The sequence below is a fragment of the Colius striatus genome, chromosome 2 (assembly GCF_028858725.1).
Source record: "Colius striatus isolate bColStr4 chromosome 2, bColStr4.1.hap1, whole genome shotgun sequence".
Classification (NCBI taxonomy): Eukaryota; Metazoa; Chordata; class Aves; order Coliiformes; family Coliidae; genus Colius; species Colius striatus.
In genome coordinates, this window is record NC_084760.1 from 27,744,947 (window position 1) to 27,770,149 (window position 25,203).

General features: G+C 36.5%; 1 protein-coding gene across 1 annotated transcript in view; it reads right to left on the reverse strand.

The window, feature by feature from the left end:
- Window positions 1–581: 581 nt before the first annotated feature.
- The window catches only part of PXDN (peroxidasin), an 86,842-nt gene continuing 62,220 nt past the window's right edge, over window positions 582–25,203 (reverse strand). Inside the window, exons 17-23 of the mRNA XM_061990601.1 lie at window positions 20,934–22,437; window positions 20,027–20,161; window positions 17,424–17,632; window positions 6,817–6,937; window positions 3,723–3,855; window positions 2,419–2,532; window positions 582–1,796 (exon numbers count right to left, since the gene is read on the reverse strand). Coding sequence (XP_061846585.1) covers window positions 1,662–1,796; window positions 2,419–2,532; window positions 3,723–3,855; window positions 6,817–6,937; window positions 17,424–17,632; window positions 20,027–20,161; window positions 20,934–22,437 — 2,351 coding nt within the window. The 3' untranslated portion in view covers window positions 582–1,661. The remainder of the gene's footprint in view (window positions 1,797–2,418; window positions 2,533–3,722; window positions 3,856–6,816; window positions 6,938–17,423; window positions 17,633–20,026; window positions 20,162–20,933; window positions 22,438–25,203) is intronic.

Here is a 25,203-nt window from a genome sequence, read left to right on the forward strand (position 1 = left end):
GTGTGCCACAGAATCATTTTATCAAATTAGAAATTATAAATGTTAGTAAACAGAGAAATTATGTGCCAAAATATTATAGTGGAACTCATATGCTGTGCTAGGTTAGACAGGTATTTGATCTATGATGCAATAATTATTCAGTCTGTTTGCATAATCTGAAATGTTTAGGTGAGAATTTTTGCAGATTTCTTTGATACGCAAATCTCTGTTCCCTGAATTTGAACAATAAACTCAGAAGTCTGTAAACTATATAACTAAAGAAGAGCTCTGGTTTTCGTTAGTCGTGACATAGGACTTAAAGATAGAGCCATAAATTCTAAAATTAAGTATTCAGGGAGAGAATAAATTCTGAATAAACAAAAAAAGCTGTAAAATGAGGTATGATAGTTGTCCTTCACTGAATATAAATCCTGGTCAAAAATATGCAGTTTGTATTCTAAAAAGTACGCAACTTTGAAATGCTAGTATAGACATATACTCTATAAAGTTAAAAATTTATTAAATGGGAAATAAAGTCCATTGGCAGGTCATCTTTAACATGAATGATAAAAATACTGAGGTAAAAATATATATGTATTAGATGAAATTGAAAAAAAGCCTTTAAAAAAATCAGAAAAAGTAGTCAATCCACAATTAATTATGACACTTGGTTTTGACTGCTCTTTTTTCAACAAATAGTGCCACAATATAATCAGGAACATATAGCGATTGATAATATGCACAACAAAATCAGTAGGGATCTTTTTATACAAAATTGCATGTGACATCTTTTTCCATTTTCAAAACAGGGCCATACAAATTCATGAGCTGATCTGAGATCAAGAGAAGCATGCTTTAAAACTGGACTGGCTGGTCATGTTACAATGACTACATACGGTTTGACAAAGACGACTATGTTCATTTTAAGATCAAATACTACTCTGTCATGTATGTTTTCCTAGAATGAGGAATATCTATTACAGCCGCTTTTTTTATCTTCCAATTACATCTATTTGTATTTCCTTACTAACTCTACCTTTCATTGGTTTGCAAATGTAAATTTGCTCCTTCAGTTAATCAAAGGAAGTTGAAAGATGTCACGTAAATTTCTTAATTTCCTTGCTCATCAAGGTGTAGAAACAATGGTGTGATTCAATAGAATTTCCATGTATGGAAACTCTGTTGTTGGCAGAAACTTGCTCTCTGTGGCACTACTTTGGGCCCAGTGACCTTGTTTATTCCTTTTCCCTGCATTTACTAAATAATAACAAAGAGCTAAATATCAAGTCAGACTGGTACTGAAAAGTGATAGTAAACTTTTAATGTTGCTAATTAAAGACAGCAAACAAAGTGTTTATTTTAGAATAAGTCTTAAGCCCAATCATTTTGGGTAACTAAAACTACCTGACAGTATTCTTTTAAAGTAGCACCAGTTTGAATTTGTCTAACCTGAGAAGTTTAACATACAATTAACATTGACCTGTTTGCTAATTTCCCTTTCGTTAATTTTTGCATTGTGGTTACCGTCGTGGGCAGAAAATAAAATGATACATTATGTTATACTGTTACAGCACCATTAGAATATTGTAAATCTTGATTTCTTGCTGTTGTTAAGACTGTAGTTACCTGGTTTTGCCATCAGCAGGCATTGATATGATTTGAGGAGTATGCACCCTAAATTCTTAAAAAGCAGACTTTGGCATCTTTTCATTACTATTTTGTTTTAAGCAGACTGGACAGCAATCTCCTTTAAGCTTCACAGGTGCTTCGCAGTCAGCCGGTGGGCATGATTCTACAAAACAGGTAATCTGACCAACCTGTGACAAGAAAAAATTACGGAATATACTTAGCTACACGTTCTAAACAAAAAATTATTTTGTCATGTTACAGAAGAATATGTTCTCATTTGTCCTCTACAAGATCTCGGCTATGATTAACTCCACATAGTTTATTTCAGCATAAACTTGAAAGGTCCTTGTATTGTATTGTACTATCTTTAATAGAGTAGTATACCATTTTATCTAACATTTGGGCATAAAAATCTGGGATACCAAGTACAGACATATTTCTTACACTACTTTTTAAAAATTTCACCATGACAAAAAGCAACATTGAAATCTAGCAACAAGTTAGATGAGCTTCCATCATTTTTTATGGATTTTATTAGATTTTCTCTCACTTTGCAGTTAATTCTGCCAGTACAAACCTATATCAATGAAAATAGAAATATAATGAAAGTACATAAAAGCTGGACAGAAAACCAGTGTCAAGGGCAGTGATATCGGAACAATATAATTTCTTGCACCAAATAACTGAAGAGCCACATAAAGACAATTAGCAAATATTACCCACTAAGTAGCAGGCCCAAAACTGGAACTGCTGTGTTAAAAGGAAAACCTAATAAAATGTCTATCTCAAAATGTATTTCCACATACTTACTTTGCATTCACATACAGTACAAGGGTCCCTTTTCCAGGTTTCATTGTTGGAATATGATTTACCCTTTTCATCAGTGCAATCAGTTTTACTGAGGCGTGATTCAAGTTTTTTTATCTGAAAACATTTTTGAAAGTTAGTAACCGAGACAAAGGTTTTTAATTGTGCAAGGTATTCTGTCTGTTCTCGCTACTTAGTTTTTACAACACTAAAAGACTGGTAAAAAGTAAATAGGTATGGAAACAGCCTTTCAAAAGAAAACTAACGGAAGATACATCTTTCCTACCATAGCAATATACAAGACCACACCAATAATTGCTAAGACATAAATGCAAAGACAAATCTAAACTTTTAAAAATGTCTGAATGATAAGAAGATGAAATTATTAAAAAAAAAAAATGTAAATGTTTGCCTGGACTTTTTACTATCTGTTTTTTCCTCAGTGATGAAAAAGGGGTAATATGATTATTCTATGTGTGCTTCTTTAAAATAGTAATTAGAAGGTACAATTTTTAACAATCCCTCAGTCTTTTTTATATCAAAAAAGAAGAACTTATTGAAAAGTAATAACTCTTAATATAGCATTTCCACGGTCAGAATGGGAGCATTGAAGATGAGTACAACAATGACAAAATTACAACATTTTAAGATGGAATCAAGTTACTATGTAAATAAATATATTATTCATATCTGTATGAATATAGATATGAATAGATATCTATATATTTATGTGGAAAAGCTTTTCTTGAGGAAGTTAATTACTCCAGGCAAACATTTTGCCCTACTTTAGATTTATCTGTTATGTATGGTACACATTTTTAAAACTGTTACTGTCTGAGTTACTTTGAATGAAGAATTTATTTATGCCTTGTTGTAAAAGTCTTCTCTAAGTGATCTAGATCTCAAGTATGATTACAGCTACAACCCAGCTTCTTCTCATGAAGTCTAAATTTTAATCATAGTTTTACATAGATTCTATACATTTCAGATAAGAAAAAAAGATTTTATTAATGCTACAGAAAAATTTTTAGAGAAAGACTAATTCCATGTCTAATATGCAATGGTTACACAAGGCTTCAGGTTCAAAAGTCAAGAGGGTCTAATTGTAGAATACTTCAGTATGATTTCAAAAGGACAGAGAAATAAAGAATAATAACACACCATGTTCTGTGTTGTGTTTTGTTTGAGATACTATGTGGTGGTTTTTGGCTGCAGTAGATTTCTAAATATTAAAAACATAAGAGTGATGTTAGGAGAACATTATAAATTAAATCTACAACTAGAAACTCTCCATTATAGCACCTTACCTGGCTTCTAAGGCTTGAAATAGTTTTTTGCATTTCCAAAACAAATTCTTTGAAGTCATTCACTGCGGGCATGTTTGTATTCTCATGAGATGCTGATGTGGTATTACGGAAATATTTACTCTGTTTCACCGAACTACAACAAATGAATGTCAAGTCAGGATATCAATCTAATTTAACATTTACTTGGCTATATATTTTAGAACACTTAGCAAAAATGTAAAAGGAGAGGAACCAAGAAATGTAGGAACTGTATAGATTACAAGAGCACACAAAGACTCACCAGCGCTGAAGACAGACTCATGTGAGCTGAGCTGTGGATTACTATCACTAGAACCAGGGAATTTCTTCTACTTAGAAAAATATTGTCTGCATTTCATGCATAGGGACACATAAAGTTGTCATCAGTGACACTGTAGAGCATCACCTTAAATTCACTGAGAAATCTCTTGAGCCTCCAATATGAAAGCAGGCAAAAATTATGTCTTAAAAAGTGTTACTTCCAAACATGAAATTCACATTCTGCATTCAGATTCAGTTTCTCCCTCTATATGCTCATTAGCAAAACATGTATTCAAGGAAATATGACTTTAAAAAAGGAAAAGTTGGTTTTCATAATGAATGAGAAGTACGTTTAGATATGAACACGTTCCTGTGTCGCGTTTTAACTAATATTTGAAATCAATACTGGTTATCATACATAAAATCCAGACTCTTTTGTCTATAGCACTCTCCAGCTGATACCTGACAAGAGATGTACAACATTAAATTGTGTGAATCAATTCAATCTGTTGATGGGAAACTTATATCAAAGGCACTGTCCATAAATAATAATACATTATTTGGCATCACTTAAGAAAATATGGATTAAAAAATGAGGATAACACTAATTATTAAGTCACTTATTGTATTAAGATCCTTGAATCCATATATGCATTCCTATTTTCTTAGCATGTATCCTCCAGAGCTAAAGGACATACAAAGAATGAACTGGCAAAGAAATCCTCTCATGATTTATAATCTTTCTTCTTAAATTAAAACAGCACTCATTGGCAGGTGTTCAAGCTACTTAGGTTCCCATAGTTTTTCATCTAAAGTAAAGAACTCTAAACAAAATAACATGCCAAAACTCAAGTAAACCAGCTGCTATTGTATAACAAAAAGTTTAATCTTCCCCACCTGCTCAAGTTATTGAAAAAGAGAAGGAAAAAAAAGGACACAAAAATCGTCTAACCACAAATGGAATTTAAACACAACAATGAGCACGCGAACTGATGAGAATGTTAAAGGGCTGAGGTTGCCTTAGCTTTGTTTATGCTATGAATAAAGCATTGTAAATTTACTGTTTTGTAGTCCCTATTAGCAACTGGACTGCTGTAGATTTTTGAGCTTAATTTCTCAAACACAATCAAACAGTAAGTTAACAAAAGCAACCTGCTTCGCACAAATAAGCGTTTATTTTTTTTCTTGCTTTCATTTTTACTTAATTTTTTTTTTTTTAGAATGGTAGGGGTTGGAAGGGACCTTTACATATCATCTAGTCCAACCCCCCTGCAGAAGCAGGTCAACCTAGATCAGGTCACACAGGAACATGTCCAGGTGGGTCTTGAAGATCTCCAAGGAAGGAGACTCCACAACCCCTCTGGGCAGCCTGTGCCAGTGCTCCCTCAGCTGAACAGTGAAATAGATTTTTCTTATATTTAAGTGGAACTTTTTGTGTTCCAGCTTCATCCCATTACCCCTTGTCCTGTTGATAGCTACAATAGAAAAAAGGAATATCCCAATCTCCTGACACCCACCATTTAGACATTTGTGAATGTTAATAAGATCTCCCCGCAGTCTCCTCTTTTCCAGACTAAACAGCCCCAGTTCCCGCAGCCTTTCCTCGTATAAAAGATGTTCCAGTCCCCTGATCATCTTTGTGGCCCTGTGCTGGACTCTCTCCAGAAGTTCACTGTCCCTTTTGAGCTGAGGAGCCCAGAAAATTAATCCTGCTACAATTTTAGGATTATAAAACTAGCATCTTTAAAATGTGAACTGCTCTTCTGCAAACTTAAAAAATTCCAATAGTTCGCTTGAAAAGACAGACAAAACATCATTCTTCAAGAACTGCTTTAAAGAAACCTTTCTTTTTGTTGTCTGTAAGTAAACTTACACTTAGCTGCTGTCTTCTCTTGTCTAAAATCCCAAACACCTAAAGGATCTGTTATTTTAGGACATCTTCCTATCAGTTATGTCAAATATAATGGTGGTGTTTCTTCAGTGCTATAACATCTGCATGAGTATTTGAAACTGCTGAGATAAATTTACCTGTCTATGTACTTGTCTAGCTGCTTTCCTTGCCAGAGTGGGCTGACTCTACCTGCTCATCACAATCAAGCAGATAATTTTATTTGCTAAAAGAATACATGCTAAAAGGAATAAGCTAGAAGTCAAAAGAGTCTCAAATTCGCTCATTGTAAAGGTTTTTCATAAGAAATGTTTGGTCTGAGCAGAACTCATTTAATTGCACTAATTCTTAGATAAGGTTTGATTTCCTGGAAGTTGCAGGAAACTTGTGCAGTTAATCAATTGTGACTGACATTGTGATTTACTTCCTTGCTAGAGTATTTTGAGGGTCAATGAGTTATAAACAACATTATCTGTAGCACTACTGTTCTCCATTCCTGCTCTGAGTATTTTGGTATTAGAAGCAATCCCTACCAGTATCGCAAATTTTTATGCTAGTGCTATTAACACTTGGTTTCTTCCTATTTCTACAGGAGGACTTAGCAGCCCCAAGGAGGAAACAAAATTACAGGTACAGTAGGAATGTAGGAGTCCAAATCCTCTTCAAATTATGCTTCATTATTGAGTTTTTTTCATGAAAAGTACAGGAAGGACAAAAGCACTGTACTGTGTCAGTCACAAAGGATCTTAAACAAATTTGAGCTTGAAAATGAAGTGGTTTACTGTTAGCAGATACACAAAAGTGTCAGGATGAAACCAATCATGAAAAAAGTGATAGAAATTTACAAAGAAATCATTCAGTTTCTATTTTGAAAACAAATGGGTTTTCATATTTTGTTTAAAAAAAAACAAAAAAATCAAATCTCACCTTACTGTTTTGGACATTTTCATCTTCTTCAAGGGCTTGTCCTCCTGAAAGCTGTAATCAAGAGAACGTCTTCCCCGAAAGTGATATGAAAATGCATTAAACTGTCCTCTAGTTCTACAGTCTGAAATTAGACAAGAAATTACACATTATGAACTAAAGTATAATTCAGCAGTAATTAGTATGGTTTTACAATATCTTCTGAATTGGCAAATGCGATTCATATATTCAGTCTGATCTCTCTGGAATCAGTGTGACGGTAGCTAAATATGCCTCAGTGACAGAACATTTAAGACAACTAGATGCAAAGAATTTAATTATTCACAATCCAGCTTTTTAGTATGAAATGAAGAAATAAAGATTATTTTCACATATTTATCAGTGCTACTCTAAAAATTCTTTTCATTTCTGAAATTTCCACACTCTTGGCTTTTAATTATTTTCTGCTTTTGGAATAGGGTAGAGGAAAACAATGACAGAAAACCAGCCTGTTGCTTCCTCATCTGTTTCAGGCATTAGTATTTGTTATTTTTGGCACCTGAAAGAGAATCTTTAATTAAAGCCTAGAAAATATTTATAGACACACTTTACTTGTTCACTAGTCCTACTTCCAAAATTGAGGGATATGAAGGTATCACCAGTCACTTAGAAGACTGAGACACTTTCCATGGAGAGTGACATTCTCAAGCCTGATAATAATCATGACATAAATCCCCTAAGACATTAAGAGGATGTCTTCGTAATATGAAGTATGTCTTTCCTTCAGTTCACTTTATTTAGCCTTCCAAACAAAATGAGCATTTAGAAGGAGTCATATTTAAAAAAAAAAAAAAGAAAACCAAATCGGAACCAGAAGAGTACTCTGAAGAGGAGACAATGAGAAAATAAAAGTTTTCTCATTTCTGTTTCACAGAAGCTTTAAAACAAAAAGTTGTAATTGGGCAAGCTGTAGTAGGAAGTAACAGTACCTTCAGCCTACAGAAGCAAAGAGTCTGCTGAGAAAACAGAAGGAAAAGCTGAAATACAGAATCTCATTGATAAATCGCAGCTAGGTTTGGTATTTGCAGAAGGAGTCACGAAAGCAACAGGAAACAGGGATGAAGTAATTTTTCCTAATGTTTATTGTGTGTTGTTTTTTTTTTTTTAACTTAGAATCATAGAATCATAGAATGGTAGGGGTTGGAAGGGGCCTTTAGAGATCATCTAGTCCAGCCTCCCTGCAGAAGCAGGTCAATCTAGATCAAGTCGCATAGGAACATGTCCAGGCGGGTCTTGAAGACCTCCAAGGAAGGAGACTCCACAACCCCTCTGGGCAACCTGTGCCACTGCTCCCTCACCCTCACAGTGAAATAGGTTTTTCTTATGTTTTTCTTATGTTTAAGTGGAACTTTTTGTGTTCCAGCTTCATCCCATTACCCCTTGTCCTGTTACTATCTACTATAGAAAAGAGGGATGTCCCAACCTCGTGGCACCCACCCTTTAGATATTTATAAATGTTAGTAAGATCTCCCTTCAATCTCCTCCAAACTAAACAGCCCCAGTTCCTGCAGTCTTTCCTCATATGAAAGATGTTCTATACCCTTGATCATCTTGGTGGTCCTGTGCTGGACTCTCTCCAGCAGTTCTCTGTCCCTCTTGAGCTGAGGAGTCCAGAACTGGACACAGTATTCCAGATGAGGCCTCCCCGGGGCAGAGTAGAGGGGGAGAAGAACCTTCTTTGACCTGCTGGCCACACTCTTCTTGATGCATCCCAGAATGCCATTGGCCTTCTTGGCCATGAGGGCACATTGCTGGCTCATATTTAGTTTATTATTCATCAGGACTCCCAGGTCTCTCTCTGCAGAGCTGCTCTCCAGCAGTTCGACCCCCAGTCTGTACTGGTGCATGGGGTTGTTCCTCCTCAGGTGCAGGACTCTGCACTTGTCCTTGTTGAACCTCATGAGGTTCCTCTCTGCCCAACTCTCAAGCTGGTCGAGATCCCGCTGAATGGCAGCACAGCCTCTGGGGAATCAGCCAGTCCTCCCAGTTTGGTGTCATCAGCCAACTTGCTGAGGGTACATTCTGTCCCCTCATCCAGGTCATTGATGAAGATGTTGAACAACACTGGCCCCAGAACCGATCCCTGTGGAACTCCACTGGCCACAGGCCTCCAACTCGATTCTGTGCCATTGATCAACACCCTCTGGGCTCTGTCATTCCGCCAGCTCTCGATCCACCTCACTGTCCACTCATCCAAGCCACACTGCCTGAGCTTTCTGATGAGGATGTTGTGGGAGACAGTGTCAAAAGCCTTGCTGAAGTCAAGGTAGATGACATCTGCTGCTCTCCCCTCATCCAGCCAGCCGGTTATGCACTCATAGAAGGATATCAGGTTAGTCAAACAGGATTTCCCCTTGGTGAATCCATGTTGACTCCCCCTGATAACCATCTTATCCTTCATATGTTCAGTGATAACATTCAGGATGAGAATCTCATCAGGATGAGAACTTGCACCGGAACAAATTTCTTCAGAAAGTCAATAACATTTTATAAAGTATTTTTCTCTAATTTAGAAGTAGCTACATTGGCTACCTTAAGACAAATTATTGTGCATGTTTGAAGTCTGTTGAACTGAGCAACTTGAGAAATAAATGTAAAGTTATACCAGACCACTACACATTCTCTGTTAAGAAAAATCTGGTTTGTCCATGGCTTAATATAAATTAAGATGGAAAAAAAGAGACTGAAAACAAAAAGTACTGAATGATTTTCAGCTCAAAACCAACACCTAGATATCATTCTTGAACACAGTTTCATAGAATTATAGAATGGTAGGGGCTGAAAGGGACTTTAAGAGATCATCCAGTCCAACCCCCGTGCTTAGATCAGGTCACACAGGAACGTGTCCAGGCAGATTTTGAAAACCTCCAGAGGAGGAGACTCCACACCCTCCCCGGGCAGCCTGTGACAGGGCTCTGTCACTCTCAGAGTTAAATATTTTCCCTTGTGTTTAAATGGAACTTTTTGTGTTCCAGTTTCTTTCCATTACTCCTTGTCCTGTCACTGAAAACAACAGAAAAAACTGATGCTCCAACCTCTGGACATCCACCATTTAGATATTTCTAAGTATTAATGAAATCCCCTCTGCAGTCTTATCTAGACTAAACACAAATTATTCACAACTCTCCTTCACTTTTCTTCCCTTGCACCTTGTAACTATTACCTTCCTCATATAACAACAGCACCAGCAAAGAACGAGATGATCGTAGAATCATAGAATGGCAGTGGTTGGAAGGGACCTCTAGAGAACATCTAGTGAACTCCCCTGCTAAAGCAAGTCCACCTCGATCATGTTACACAGGAATGAGAGTTGGGAAAACCTCCAGAGAAGGAGACTCCACAACTTCCCTTGACACCCATTTCCAGTGCTTCCACCCTTACAGTAAAGAAGTTTTTCCTTACGTTTAAGAGGAACTTTCTGTGTTAAAGCTTATGACCATTACCCTTAGTCCTGTCACTGGACACAAGAGAAAAAAATGACATCCCTTCCTCTTGACATACACCTTTTAAATACTTGTGTCAATGAGAACCCCTCTTCTCTGAACAGCAGAAAGACTGAACAGCAGCAGTTCCTGCAGCCTTTCCTCACAGAAGAGACGTTTCAGTCTCTTGATCATCTTGGTAGCCTTCCGCTGGACTCTGCAGCAGTTCCCTGTCTCTCCTGAGCTGGGGAGCCCAAAACTTGACACAGTGCTTCAGATGAGGACTCACCAGGGCAGAGTAGAGTGGGAGAAGAATGTCTCTTGACCCCCTGGACACACTTGGCCACAAGGGCACATTACTGGCTCAATTATATTTATTGCCAACATATTGCTCTTTCTTCTTGTGTTTTCTGTTGTTTTTCACAGTCTTCTTGTTGCCCATTCAGAAACAATCCTCCTTCAGACAGAAACAGACTGCCGTGTCTGTAAAATGCTTGGCATGAAGGCATTTTTGATCACCTTTAGCACTTCTGTATTTAGTATGGTGAGAAAGGGCCTCACACTCTGAAGGGCCACTGAAGAAAGAACAAGTTTTGGTCAGAGGATTTTTTTTCTGTTGCCTGAAGTTTTCCTGAGTGTTACAGAAATTTCAGTTTCTTTTGGAAACAATTTCTGAAAGGTTTCCATCATTCTCTTTTGTTTAGAACATCTCACATAACATAGATTTTTGGAAGGTTTTTTAGTATAATAGACAATGGCCCATTGTTTTTTACTCAAGTTTGTTTTTAGAGTCTGAAATCGTGGGAAGGTTTTATCACCTTAAACTAGTAAATAAAAGAACCGCATGTCCAGTAGCAGCTTGAAGTACATGGACCAAGTATTTCTGTAGCTTTTAAAGACTCAAACACATTAACATGTTAAATGAACAACTCCTGTTCTTGATTTCTGTTTCAGGTACAAGGAAGATGGTTGTCACATCTGAGAGATGCTAGACAAAATGTTCTAGCTTTCACAAAGCCTAAATCAAGGTGTTTTTTTCCTAAAAAAACCCCACAAAACAACAAAATCTTAACAGTATTAGTAAATATGAGTAAATTAGAAAAATGAGTCTGAGTCTGCTTTCTTCAGCCTACCTAAATTTTCTCCAAGTTAGCTATACTCAGTCCAATTCATTCTCTGCACAAAACCTAGATTTTTAAAAGCAACCTAAGGATTCTTTTTCTCTATGGACATGTTCTTCCAGAAGATAGATATTATTACTCTGCAAGTGCCAAATTAATCCATTTGTATATGGAAGAAAATCTGGTGTTTCCCACAAAGTTTTAAAAATGCATCTATAATGTAAATTTGATTAAAAAAGAACCCTCTGACATGGAGAAGTATCAAATAATTTAATTACCTGTGAATCGCCTCTCAAAATCCGGGTTAAGGGGAATTAACCTAATAGTAGATTAAGCCAAAACAATTTGAGAGACTAAGAGAATGTGAAGAAAAAGCACATATAATGTAACTACTATTTCTATTATGTAATACTTAATTCTTTGACCTTTACTGCAGTTAATTATGTTGCTGTTACTGTAAGCATTTGCATATATCTAAGAACTCCGAGTCATGCCAGTGAGATTAGCAAAAGAGAGGAGAAACATTAAAAATATCTGAAATGTCAAAAAGTTTTCTGTGTAGATGTTTCCATAAAGCAGTTACTTAAAAATTACACAACACAGAAGAAAGACTTTTCATCCCAAACAAAACCCTAACTCGAAGTGGCTGGTTTTGTTATTTGCTAAATAGGCCCCATTCCTTTGCTGCTCCTTTTCATTTCTTCTGTTGAGACTTTTATCAAACAAACGATAAATTAAATAGCAGCAAAAAAATTAATACGTGGCCTAAAATCCAACAGTAATCTGATCAGATTGGAAGAGACACATTTTACATAAATCATAGAATGGTAGGGTTGGAAGGGATCTCCAGAGATCATCTAGTTCAACTCCCTGGACAAAAATAATGCAATACAAGCGACAATAAAGTGACAACCCTGTCACGTCCCAGCTGATATACTGTGGACTTCTAATAATAATCATGTTGTCTGTAATTGACCTTGAAGTTCACAGACATATGCTACAGCAAGCAGAAAGTTTAGACATTGTTGGGAAAGCAAATTTTGACAATTTGTACCTAGACAATTTGCAGAATCTGACATATAAAGTGTTAATATATGACTAATGATAGCCTAAAGACATTTAAAAGTACATCATGTCCTTGTAATCTGAATAGGTTTTGCATGCTCTGCAGAAAGACAGAGGAGAACCGTTAGTTACTTAACATTAAACCAAAACAATTCCAACCTCCCCACCAGAAAAAATAAACAGGACTCGACAGAAAGCTTTGCAGATCAAACCCATGCATCTTTGGAATTTGAATATCAAAAATCAGTGAGAAAAAAATTATTTAAGACTGCAAATCCACAAAAATTTGGGAATTTGAAAATTAAGAAGAACTTTGAAAAGTAAGCAGGTCAGTAAGAACTGACCTGCCCAACAGACTGTGAAGATATCACTGTCTTAGAAAGGTAATAATAGCCTACAGGAAAGAAGGTCCTCCACCTGCCTAATTTTGCAGAAATCACCAACACCTCCATTAGGATGCTTTACTACTCATGTTTCCTTTACAGTCAATGGACATTGGCGGAAGAAAAAGTTGTAACCTGAATTGTCCTCCTGAGGCATTTCTTTCTCTACTGCCTGCAGCAGAACTTCACCAGGCTGGGATCTTAGATCTAGGGACTCATTCAGGAATAATCTGGGGTATAAACACAATGCTTTGCTATTGCTTTTCACTAGGGAGGCAACTACTGGCATGAGAACTCTGGTAGCAAACACAAAAGCAAAGTCATAGATTAAGCCTTCTTATTTTAAGTTTATAAATTAAAACTGTATTTTACTGATAATGGATATCTGAAAAAAGATAAAATATTCTTGGTTGGGATTAAATAGAAATAAAAATACTAATTCTTTCAATAAAACTTGCAATTATATAGAAATGATGGACTTCTACTGAAATGTACTTCTACTGAAAGGAAAAAGAAAATGTAATCCTTACAAAAGCAGAGCATGTAACTTTGTTTTAGTAGCCTTTTATAGTCTGCATAGTTATTAAGCTAACAGACTCGGTCTTTCAATGTAAGTTTAAATATAACAAGATAGATTTGAATGCAGAAAGCAAAAAGAAATATGATAGAGGAAAACCACAAGATCTGTGTAAGGAGAAAACACATTCAGGAATAAATTGCATTATTTTCATATTTTGAAGAGTTCTTGATAAACAATTTCCATTGTCACACTGAGACTCCTGTTAACATTTTAAAAGTTAGTCTTCCTTAGCATTTAGTGCTTAGCCCAGTGTTAGTATTTTCTATGAAGACAAAAGGGTGTAACGAGAAGTGTTATATCAAAGCAAAAGCCAGACAATTTTTAAACTTGGAATAAAGCACAACCATTAGAATAAATGATGGCTTTCTAGAAGCACTGCTTAAATCAAAGAGGTGCATGTGGTCAGTACAGAAGCAACAGATGACATAACTGTCGGTCTGGTCTTAAAACACAGGAGCTCATAAATATAGATCTATCTTTCTGGAATACCATGTATAAGAGCATTTCGACAAAAAAGTGTGTCTTAAGTCTTGTAATGAAATTCAGTGGGATTTAAATGCATTTAATCATAGGCTGTTTTGCTGCAATAAACAAAAAACCCCAATATCTGATACAGGAGATACACTGGTTGTTAATTGACAACTAACCAAGAAAAATCATCTTCCTAAATCAGTTTATGCTTATGAGGATGACTTGCATCTTGTCTGAATCACTTCCTCCCAGATCATTGTTTGACACAACTGAAGAAATATTTCATTTTACCAAAAAAGAAAGAAGTATGAAATTTTTCAAGACTCACAGTGGAAAACATTTCAAATTTACATATTTGGAGTGAAACCATGTTTCCATTTGAGCCAGTAAGTCTTTGTACCTAATTTCTAGACTTTTTAAAAAGCAATTAATCTCAACGTTATTTGGCATAACCATAACAACATGCTTATATTTGAGACAAGAGAGGCTTATCATTTGTGTGTTTTGGGTTCTGAACTGAGATAAAAAGACAGCAAGAGAAATCATAGCAAAGTCCATCAAGTACATTCAAAGAAAAAAAAAAAAGTAATTTTGTTTTTTTGCATTACAGCCTGATAAAAAGCACCAGAAGTTTCCTTTTTGGAAAATCTGAAACTCGGATATTCTTTGCTTAAATAAAGAACTGCAGTAAATTTGCAGTAATTCCTCATCATCTCTGACAAGATAAAGGAAGGCAGAAAGTGAAGAAAACCAGAAGTAAAACCTGTGTACCTTCATGTCCCACCATACACTAGTATTTCTGTTGTATGATTCGTTAACTGAAATCTAACGGAAATCTGGTATTGTGGTTATAAAAAGAAATAATGTTCTGCTTTATAAGAAATAAATACTAGCTTTACTGAAGAAATCTAAGTAGCTTTCTGTGACTAAGAAGATTTTTCTATTATTCATATGGAAAAGTATTTTGACTTGAACAAAACAGGAATGATAACAAAAACAGATGTGTTTTTAACCAAGCTGAAACAGTTGAACATATAGGTCACTTATTAAGCGTACATCAACTGCAATGAAGAGTATGGTGTATTCTAAATTTTAATGGGATACTTTTAATTATAAAATAAACCAAAGTATTTAAAATGTGGAGATTTTTTTTTTCTTTTAAACAGTAATAAATCACAAGAAATAAAACCCCAGATCTTAAAGTAAATGCTGTTCCTAAATGTATGCTGTGTATACCTCTACCTCAGAGCAGTGGTGAGCCCATAGTGACACAGAATGAAAAAAATCTTTGAATTAATTGCTTAAACTTGAATTCCCACAGAAAATGTCACACCCATTCATCCACAAAAGCAAGCAGTTCAAGCCATACATACATGTTTTTTTAATTCATTAACCTTACCACAGACTTCAAAGGAATTCAGAAGAAAGGGATACACATAGGCAATTTTTAGAAGAACATTAGCTACTTATTCTTTCTTTTGCTTGGCATTTATCTAACTGTACTGCATCCAGCAGTACTCTCTGGTAGTAACATTCTTGAATGAAAATACAATCTAGGCTGTTGAATGGCTGAATACTCTAAAGACTTTCCAAATATAACATCTGCACTAGAGGGCTCAGTGATAACATCACATTTAGAGAATCAACACGTAATTTCTCAGAACAGATTTACCATTTTTCCAAATTAATATAATTAATGTATTTGTGAAACTGTCAAGCTTCATGAACCATGGCAAAGTGAACTTATCCTGAACTGTTAGAATATGAGTTATTTGCTTATGATTAAGCATTTGAAGAGTGATAATTTATTTTCTCTCTGTGGTGCAGCCCATGGTGAAGCAGCTGTCCCCTTGCAGTGCACAGAGGCCACCAGGGAGCAGAGATCCACTCGCAGCCCATGGAGGAGCCCATGCTGGAGTGGGTGGATGCCTGAAGGAGGCTGTGACTCTCTGGGAAGCTCACCCTGAAGCAAGTCCCTGGCAGGGCCTGGGAGCCCGTCAGGAGAGAGTAGCCCACACCAGAGTAGGTTTGCTGTCAGGACTTATGACCCTGTGAGGGACTCATACTGGAGCAGTTTGTGGAGGAGAGACTCCACACTGTAGCAGTGGAAAGTGTGAGGAGTCATAGTAGTTAGAATCCTTCCTCAGTATTTACTACATCACTACACTACACTACATCACTAACGTAGTATTTACTACATTACTACAGGTTGAAGGGACATCCTCCATCAATTGACTATCTACTGCCTTAAATTATAAGCTATATCACTAAAAAATTCTCTGTCATCAGGGATAATTATATCTTACCAAAAGAGTTAAATGGACACTACTGGAAAAGTGTGACCTCCCTCTGAAATGCAATCCACTGGTTCTTTATTCATGCACATCTTTTGACAGATTACTGAATAGTGTACTCAGTAGTAGTAAACTCAAGAAAACCAGCAGTAGAAAAGATGAAGAACTCAAATTTGGTTACTTTCTCATCAGGAAATCTACAAGATTTTGGTATTCAATGTGAGGTTCCTACTAGGTAAATTATAAGATTCTAATAATTATCAATTGATAGTACAATTACCTTCTCTCTACATGAGACCATTTTTTTTTCAGTTACTAATTTATTTGACAGCAATTTCCACATAATCAGAGTTCCTAAGAGAAGTTCCAAAATTCCTGAATATACTTTTTCAGCCAGGGTACATCACTCAAGTTTCATCAAAAGAAAATTATAATAACACTCTCAAGGAGAAAAGAATAAAGAAAGATCATTATCCTCTGAAATACTTTATTGTTGATGCTATTGCTTATCATTCTGCAAGTCTGTGTGATGCAGGATATTCTCTTGGGAAGTGATCTTCACTTAAACGTAAGAAAAAACTATTTCACTGTGAGGGTGATGGAGCCCTGGCACAGGCTGCCCAGAGGGGCTGTGGAGGCTCCTTCCTTGGAGATCTTCAAGACCCGCCTGGACATGTTCCTATGTGACCTGATCTAGGTGGACCTGCTTCTGCAGGGGGGTTGGACTAGATGATCTCTAAAGGTCCCTTCCAACCCCTACCATTCTATGCAGTGAAATCTGATGTGATGATGGCCGAAGAGAGGCCATGTAGAAAAGTGTGTGAGGCAAGCCAACATGCAGGTTACTAAGAAACATGGAATTCTTAGTGTCTTTATGCAGCTAAGTAAACTCTGTTTCTGGAGAGGGAAAAAAAAACCCAACATGTTTCCCAAGAAAAACAAGTCATCTCACTGTCCCATCTTTTAAAGGCAGTGGCAAAAAACAAGAATATTTATTCAAAAAAGGAAGAAAAGTTATCTACTTCATGCAATGCTCATATCAATGCTATGCTCAGAAATTGTCTATTTAATAAAAAATATCAAATGCTTGCTCACTTAACAAGGGTTGTGCTTGAGACTTCAGTGTGTAGTATCTTAATAAAAACTGAACAACAGTCAAATATCTTCTTAAAATAAACCAAACAGACGCTAAACAAAATGCACATTAATATACTCAAATCCATCTGTATACACACCTTCACAGCAGTCTTGCCACATCCTGAGGTCCAGTTTAGGAATATCTTCACAGCTACTATACCCATGTGGGAATTCAGCCACCTTAAAGACATCATGTTGTACCCTCGTTATGTTGTCACCATTGTCACACAAAACTCTGGCAAGAGATGTCTGTTTGATCTGAGTGAGTTGAGCAGGTGTGAACACACCCGGGTTCTCATACCATAACCTGTAATCTCAGAGAAAAGACAAGTTTGCTAGTGAAACAATAAAATACACGTTTTTCCACTGATATTGCAACACTGTATCCAGAATGTAATGAAATACTATATAAATCCTGTTCTCAGCTTTACACTGTATTGAAGGGAGTGATCCAGATGCCAGCTCTAAGTACTTCGTGTCACTTCAGCCCTGTTCAGTGTCATGCTGACACTCTGAAAAGAACTTGGTCTTCAACAAATCTTTTTATTTCTCTTCTAGTCTCATTTGAGATGTCTCTGGATGTCTAAAATGGCACTAGACTGTTGAGTTTAGGGTTCTTTTAAGATAAGAGGCTTAAATTAACATAGATTTCTTGCTCCAGGCAACTTTCCCATGGATATGAAAAAAATTTTGATAAAATTGCTGAGATAGAAGAATGATTAATCTATAACTAGTTTATTATCAAGATAAGTGAGATGATTGTTAAATTTATTAAGGATTTTTTTTTCATGTAAAACTATTTTAATGCCTATACTAATTCAGGGACTTATTAATACATGCTCAGTTAATTCAAGGAGGAAACACCGTGGTTTCAAAGAATTTCTTTTCATACATAAAGGGCTAAAAGCCTGTTATCAATAGAAAACATAAATAATACATTATTATTGAAAGTAAGCCAGCCTTTTGAAAGAAATTGTTCTAAGTTACTCTCCAGGATTTGAATACATTTTACACTATTCTAACATATACAAATTTTTCACTGTGATATTGTTTAAGCATCACGAAACTTTACAGTTTAATTCTTTCAACCAAAACATGTTGGAGGCTCTTTACTAAACCTGGAAGAATGATCAAAAAATTTCAGTTTACCTCCTTATCATTATCATAAACATTGGAGAGTAGTCAATGAATCTCCCAGTACTAGGATTAGAAAAATGGATTCTGCAATTTCCATCTAGACATGAAGGTAGGCTCCCCTCAGACATCCCTGAATGGGCACTTTTTTCTTTTTTTTGCATGGTGCTGGCAGCTTTGATCCTCTGCCCATTGTAAAGGCTTTTCAAAGAAGTGAGAGTTGCTTTCATTATGTCTAATAATATTTTACTATTTGTTGGCTGTTGCTTCAAAATATTTGTATTCTTTAGAAAGCAGAATCTCATTTCCTAAATAGTCGATGTTTTTCTACAGTCTCTAAATGTTGTTTCAGGAACAAAAAAAAAAAAACAAAACCAAAACAACTCTGATGTTAAAACACAGACACACAGACAAAAACAGCAGTATCATTATCCTGCTGTGACACAAATGGGAGTCTTCCTCTCTGGAGGTATTCCTGTGCAACCTGATCTAGGTGAATCTGTTTTTAGCAAGGAGTTTGGGCTAGATGACCTCTAAAGCTCCCTTCTAAGCCCTACCATTCTGTGGTTCACTAAAATAGGTACTTGTCACCAGCAATCTGGAGGTCATACAGCCAGGATAGAGAGTTCTGTGTTTCACAGCTTACACAGATTTTATTTATAAAGTCTTTTTTAAAAAAAAAGCATATAAAAAGGCTTGTGTTATTCACTTTGGAAATAAAAAACCCTTTATACTGTCATAAGTGGCAAATTTTTAACTTACAGAGAGCAAATAGCATTAGGCAAAGTGAATCAAATCTTATTTAATACTTCTTCCCGTGTTTCCCCTTCACTGGGATGGGACTAATCAACTTAAGTCTTTCTACCCTCATGTCAAGAAAAATCCATGAGTCTAGGTCACAAATTAGGTCAAAATGAGATAAATGTTGATTTTTAGATTCCAAAGGAGTGTGTAGAAAACATGCAAAGGAGATCTGGCTACTGTAACAGCAGTGACTATTTTCTTATTTCAGGTACTGTGGAAACTGAAAATTATAAATTGCTCATAATGTGCATGTAAAGTTATTTAAGAACAATTATCAAATTGTGTTCTTTGGGATAATCTGTCTGCTTTTAAAAATCTTTGGTACACAGACTGCTTGTATCGAAATATGTTCAGGGGTTATATGCACACAGCAATATTTTTTCAACTTTTCAGAAAAGTGATGGAGATGGTGAAAACAACCACCTCAATTCCTTTGCTAATAAAATAATTAAATAACAATGAAAAAACAATTAAATAACAAGGTTAAGTGACTTGAATAATTGGTAAAAGGAAACCTAGCATGTGTTGGCTGTGGTGCTTTTTGGAAGTCAGTATGACATATTCCACACAAAAAGTAATGGATTTAAAAAATAAATTAATCTTAGCTTCTAATAATGTTTTAAATCTGCATTCATCTTTTCAACTATGTATTAAAATCAGAAATGAAAATAAAAGACAGTTTTATTTGGAAACAAAACATTGCAACTGTTATTAAACATCTTCAGTTTAAAATTAGTTTTGGTTTCCTGGTATTTCAATTTACCTGTCTCCATCCCGAATACGCCTAAACTGTGTGCTTAACAGACACATCAAAGTTGGCCCCAGCCGGCTCCCTGGAACTAAATCCTCTACCATTAGAGCAGGAAATAGGTCTATGTTCAGTGGGGAACCATATAACCTACAAATAGAAAAACACAAACATTTAATATCAAATATTTTACAAAATGTGCCGTAAAACTAAGGGCAAAAGTAAAAACGACAGTGACAATGTTACATCTTTTATGAACAGCCTATGGGTGTATATGCAAGAAACCCTGAAATGTAGGTTATATATGTGAGCAATATCATGGGGGTCTGCAAGTCTACACCCTCTAATTTCCTTTCTCCTAGTTGTTTTTTTTTCTATTTTCTTAGAACTGTTTCTTTTTCAATAGCTTCTCTTTCCTGCCCTTCTGTATACTTCTTTTACCATAGCTGCGACTAATTCTGCCTTTGATTTTGTATAGGTAACCTATGGGTGGCAAGTAGCTGAAGACTTATTTTCAAACAGTGAAGACCTAAAGAACAGATTACCAGTGGTGAAGCATGTCCACATGAAAATACACTGAATGGTACTCCCATTTGGTTTAGTGTAGGCAATGGACAGAATTAAACATGTCAACATTTCCATGAGACTGGCATTAAATATGTCCTCATACTGAAATAACATTAATATTTAACAGCATTTATAAAACCAGACATTTCAAACTAACAAATTCATGAACACATACAGTATATATTCACTTCTTATTGTTCAATTTTCCACATCTATTTCCTGGTATACACAAAGGTTTTTTAAAAAATCCCTTTACCCCTTTCTTAACAAATATTTTCTTGCAGATAGACATTTAGCTACTAATTTTGCATGCACATTTAGATATATCGATTGCTCTTCTTCACCTCAGGCTCACCTGCTAAGTTTCTCCCTGATTTCAGGATTCTTAATTTCATTTTTCAGATCTTCAAAAGTCTGAGCTGAAGAAAGATTACAGTAAACTCTAAAATCATGGTAGGGAGGAATTCCATGATCTCTGCCTCTCTGAATATTCATAGCTGCCAGATCTAAAGCCACAGTACGTGCCATGGAGAAGAGTCTTTCTGTTAATTCTGTATTGAGTAATTGTGATGGGACACGCATCTTACCAGCAACACCAAACAATCCCCTTAGAAGTGGATCAATGCCTCCTTCATTTACAATCCGAAATGGAGAGAAGAATGCCTTATGAAGAGGTAGATGGCCTTGTGGAATAGGTTCAAAGTTTTCATCCAGTCGATACAGAAAAGGATTAATGAGTGTGTGACCAAACCTAAAAGCGGCAGTTGCAAACTCATTAGTTATGCCAGAATTAACACTGGGATCATAACCCTTATATTCGCCAAGCATCTTCATGCCTACCTCTCCAAAGATCTTAGGCAGCCAGTGGCTAAATGTTATGTGTTGCATTTCTGCACCAACAATTTTGCGTGTTTCGTGATATATTGTGTCACCATCCCAGTGTGGATTGAGTTTCAGTAGCTCTGAGGCAATTCTGTTGTGCTCTCTAAACCACAATGTGTGGATGCTGGTAAGACCCAGCTGTTCATTAGAACGTTGATCACCAGCTAAAAAGCAGGGAATAGGGCTCTCATTTTCATCTCTCATACACTCTGTTGGTGGCCCAGTGGCGAATGGGAGAAGTGGCTTTCCAGATCTCTGTACGATGCCCTGTCTCAGAAGACCCCTTTGACTTGCCAAGTCTCTGATTTCTAGCGCTTCGTGGTCTGAACTGCCATAGACATTGGATGCATCGATGTATGAAGTCAGCTGGTTGATCTGTTCGCGTGGGTACACAGAATTCATCAGGAGAGATGTCATGCCACTCCCACAAACCGGACTGGAGCGTACAAAAAACATGCAGCGTGCACCATTTCGAACTCTGGGATCATTTGGTGGTATCATGATGGAAAAGCACGGAGGATCGTTTGTACAAACTGAACTGCAGTGCTGACCATCTGAAAACCTGGCCTCACTTAGGGCAGCCACGGTGAGGTCAAGATCATGGTCAAGAAACTGACCCCACTGCATGAGCATGTGAGTGTACTGGTCATCAGGAGTTATTGTTTCTGTTCCGATCAGAGTAGTTGAAACCAAGCGAGGCATTGGGAGTGCATAGCCATTAGAGAGCCTCTTGGGTTCAATTCCCCGAGGCAAATTAAATCCATTTTCGTAGACTGACTTTAGCAGACGTTCAAAGGCTGTCAGAGAAGCACCCCACATGGGATGCTGAAGGTTGTTGCACGTTCCATCATGTGTTCTGTACTTCTGGTGGAAGCACATATCTGAGCAGTTGTTCACTCGTCTATGGGCTGTACAGCCCGAGAGATTAGCTATCAGATTCAAGTACTGTGGGGATACAAGGTCATTATAGTGATAACCTGAAACCAGAAGAGAGACAGGGAGAAAATCAAAGGCTTCATAGACTCAAGGTCCCCAGAGACCATGAATTTATTTGAAATGTTAGTTTATTATATTGCATTTCCCTATTGTTTAAAAAGAAAAATAATAATCACATATGTATGTTAAAGCATTAGGTCATTTGAGCAACAATCACTATGAGGTCAAGAGGGAACTTTGTAAAATACCACTTCAAGTATAACTTTTACAAAATGTTCACAAAAGGAGCACATTATTTATTTGGCCACTTGAGAAAACAGATATTTTCAGAAATAAAAGTCTCCTATTGAGACAAATGGGAATTTTTCCTCACATTAGTAAAACAAGCATTTTAAAACCTGTCAGTAACTTTTACATGGATTTCAAGACTTTCTCTTACGAGACTCGATAATTCACTGAACATTACAATTTTGGTTGGTTTATTATAGTCAAAGTTGCAGAATTTTAAGAAAAAAAAAAATCAACAAAAAACACAAAAGAAAACAACCACAGGCAACAGAGCTAAATAGAGGAGTGATCTGTAGAACAAATGGTGTGGAGTAACTCACATTCATATTATTCAGTGTTTGCATAAAACATTTGGCACAGGTTTCACGTGCAGTCCACACCATTCACCTCTGGGACTATAACATACCTACCACTTTACTGCATTTTTTCTCGGTTCATAGAAAAAATATACAAAATATATGTTTTTATAACTTCAGATTAAGGCTATGTGTCGCATGATCTCTGCTGTGGTATGACGGCATGTGGAAGAATTAAAGAGCATAAGGTCTCCTAGTACAGTGCTGGGTGACTACAAATAGCAGAACAGTTTGGCTGTGCCTTGTCCATGCTGCCTATTAGGAGTAATTCTAAACCTGACATTTTTTAACGAAACATCTGGGCTTTGTTTCAAGGGGAAAAAAAACAAAGAAAAAACAAAAAATCCAAAAACAATTAATTTGGGCTTTATCTACATTATCAACTTGTGTAGACCAATAGAAATGTGTCTGTAGAGTGAAATTTTTGATGCTGAGAATTACATCCCTACTGTACCCATTATGTAATAGCAGCAACTTTTCCTTCAGAAAAGCTTTACTTTGTTCTCCTGGACTGAATGTGGCCCTGGACCACATTTTTCACTGAATTTGAAAAGACCTTACCAGAACTCTCACCAAAGCACAGAAAGTGAGCACAACTGGGAGACTGACTTCAAATGGACCCTGCTGATCCAAAGCACAGGTAACACTTTGAGTGATTAATGGATATACAGTGTGGATGAGCAAGGTTCCAGGACACAGGAAAGAGCCCAAGAGGTATAATATTTGGCAATGCAGATATACCTTTAGCCAACTAAGAACTGTCATATGCCACTATGGCTCTTCATGTGGAAAGCTTGCGGTCAGGGGTAAAACCAAACAAGCAGAATAAAAGCAGAAGGAAAAAGGGAAATGAGTGAGTGTACAGTGGTACTGTGTTCCCATGGACTTACAGGGTTCCCACCATAATGGTAATCACTCAAGAACAGGAACTGAATGCACTTTTGCAAGAGGTCTGTGCAGGTTAATTGCACACAGTCCTTAAATGTTCCTTTTGGTCCTGAGCTCAGTCCCAGTGTGCCTGCAAAGACACTGACCTTCATCTACATTTAACACATAAATGTGTTCATAGACACATTGTCTCTCTGCCAATGTCTACAATGCAGAGCAATTTCAAATAAACCACCCAAAGTACTTCTTTGCCTTGAAAGGTACTCGATTGTTTATGGCTGCTCAGCTGGGACAGGATCTGTGCTCAGTTAGAGGATTTATATTTTCTCAGCCTCAGGCTACATGTACTCCCAAGCAGTTTACAAGTCAAAGCAAAGACATTAAAGACCTAGTGCTTGCACTAGGCAAAACTAACTCTTGTAGACACACATAAATTATTTTAAAGACTACTTCAAACTAGGAAAAAGAAAAATAAACCCTAGAGCAAAAAAATAGCAAGTGGCATTTACTATCCTCTTTGAGGATATTATTGATACCATATTATAATATGCAGGTTACTAGGGCAGTTTAATCCTAAAAATATACCCAGAAAATATATCTTCTTTGTAATAACATTCCTTTTTAAATTATCTTCATCCATAATGGAGTTCTTTCCTTATGATTACTATTCATGCAGTTTTTACATAAGCATTTGTCTGTTGTTGTTATCCTGATTGCCACCCACATTTCTGAAATCAAGTTGTGAGCAAAATTTGACTATGAACGTTTTGAGTGGAATGACCTCCATTTCCAACTTAAAATAAAAGGTCCAGCTTCTCTGTTTAGAAGTTCAAGTGGGAGGCAATATTTCATTTCTGGATTAGATTTGATGGCTCTCTAAGCACGAGCGGAGACTTCCATAAACGCCAAACTCAGACCCTAAATTAACCCTCACATTATCATGTAAACAGAATGGTAGGGTTGGCAGGGACCTTTAGAGATAATCTAGTCCGACCTCCCTGCAGAAGTAGCTCAGTCTAGATCAGGTTGCATAGGTACGTGTCCAGGTGGGTCTTGAAGACCTCCAAGGAAGGAGAATGCACAATGCCTCTGAGCAGCCTGTGCCAGGGCTCCCTCATCCTCACAGTAAAATAGTTTTCTCTTATATTTAAACACTAATTGTCTCTGCTTTCTAAAAGGTTGGAAACTGAGCATTTCCAGTGCTTAGAAGCTGGCTAGCTCAATTCACATAGTGTTAGCTGATTTTTTTTTTAAAAAAACCCTACAAGTAATATG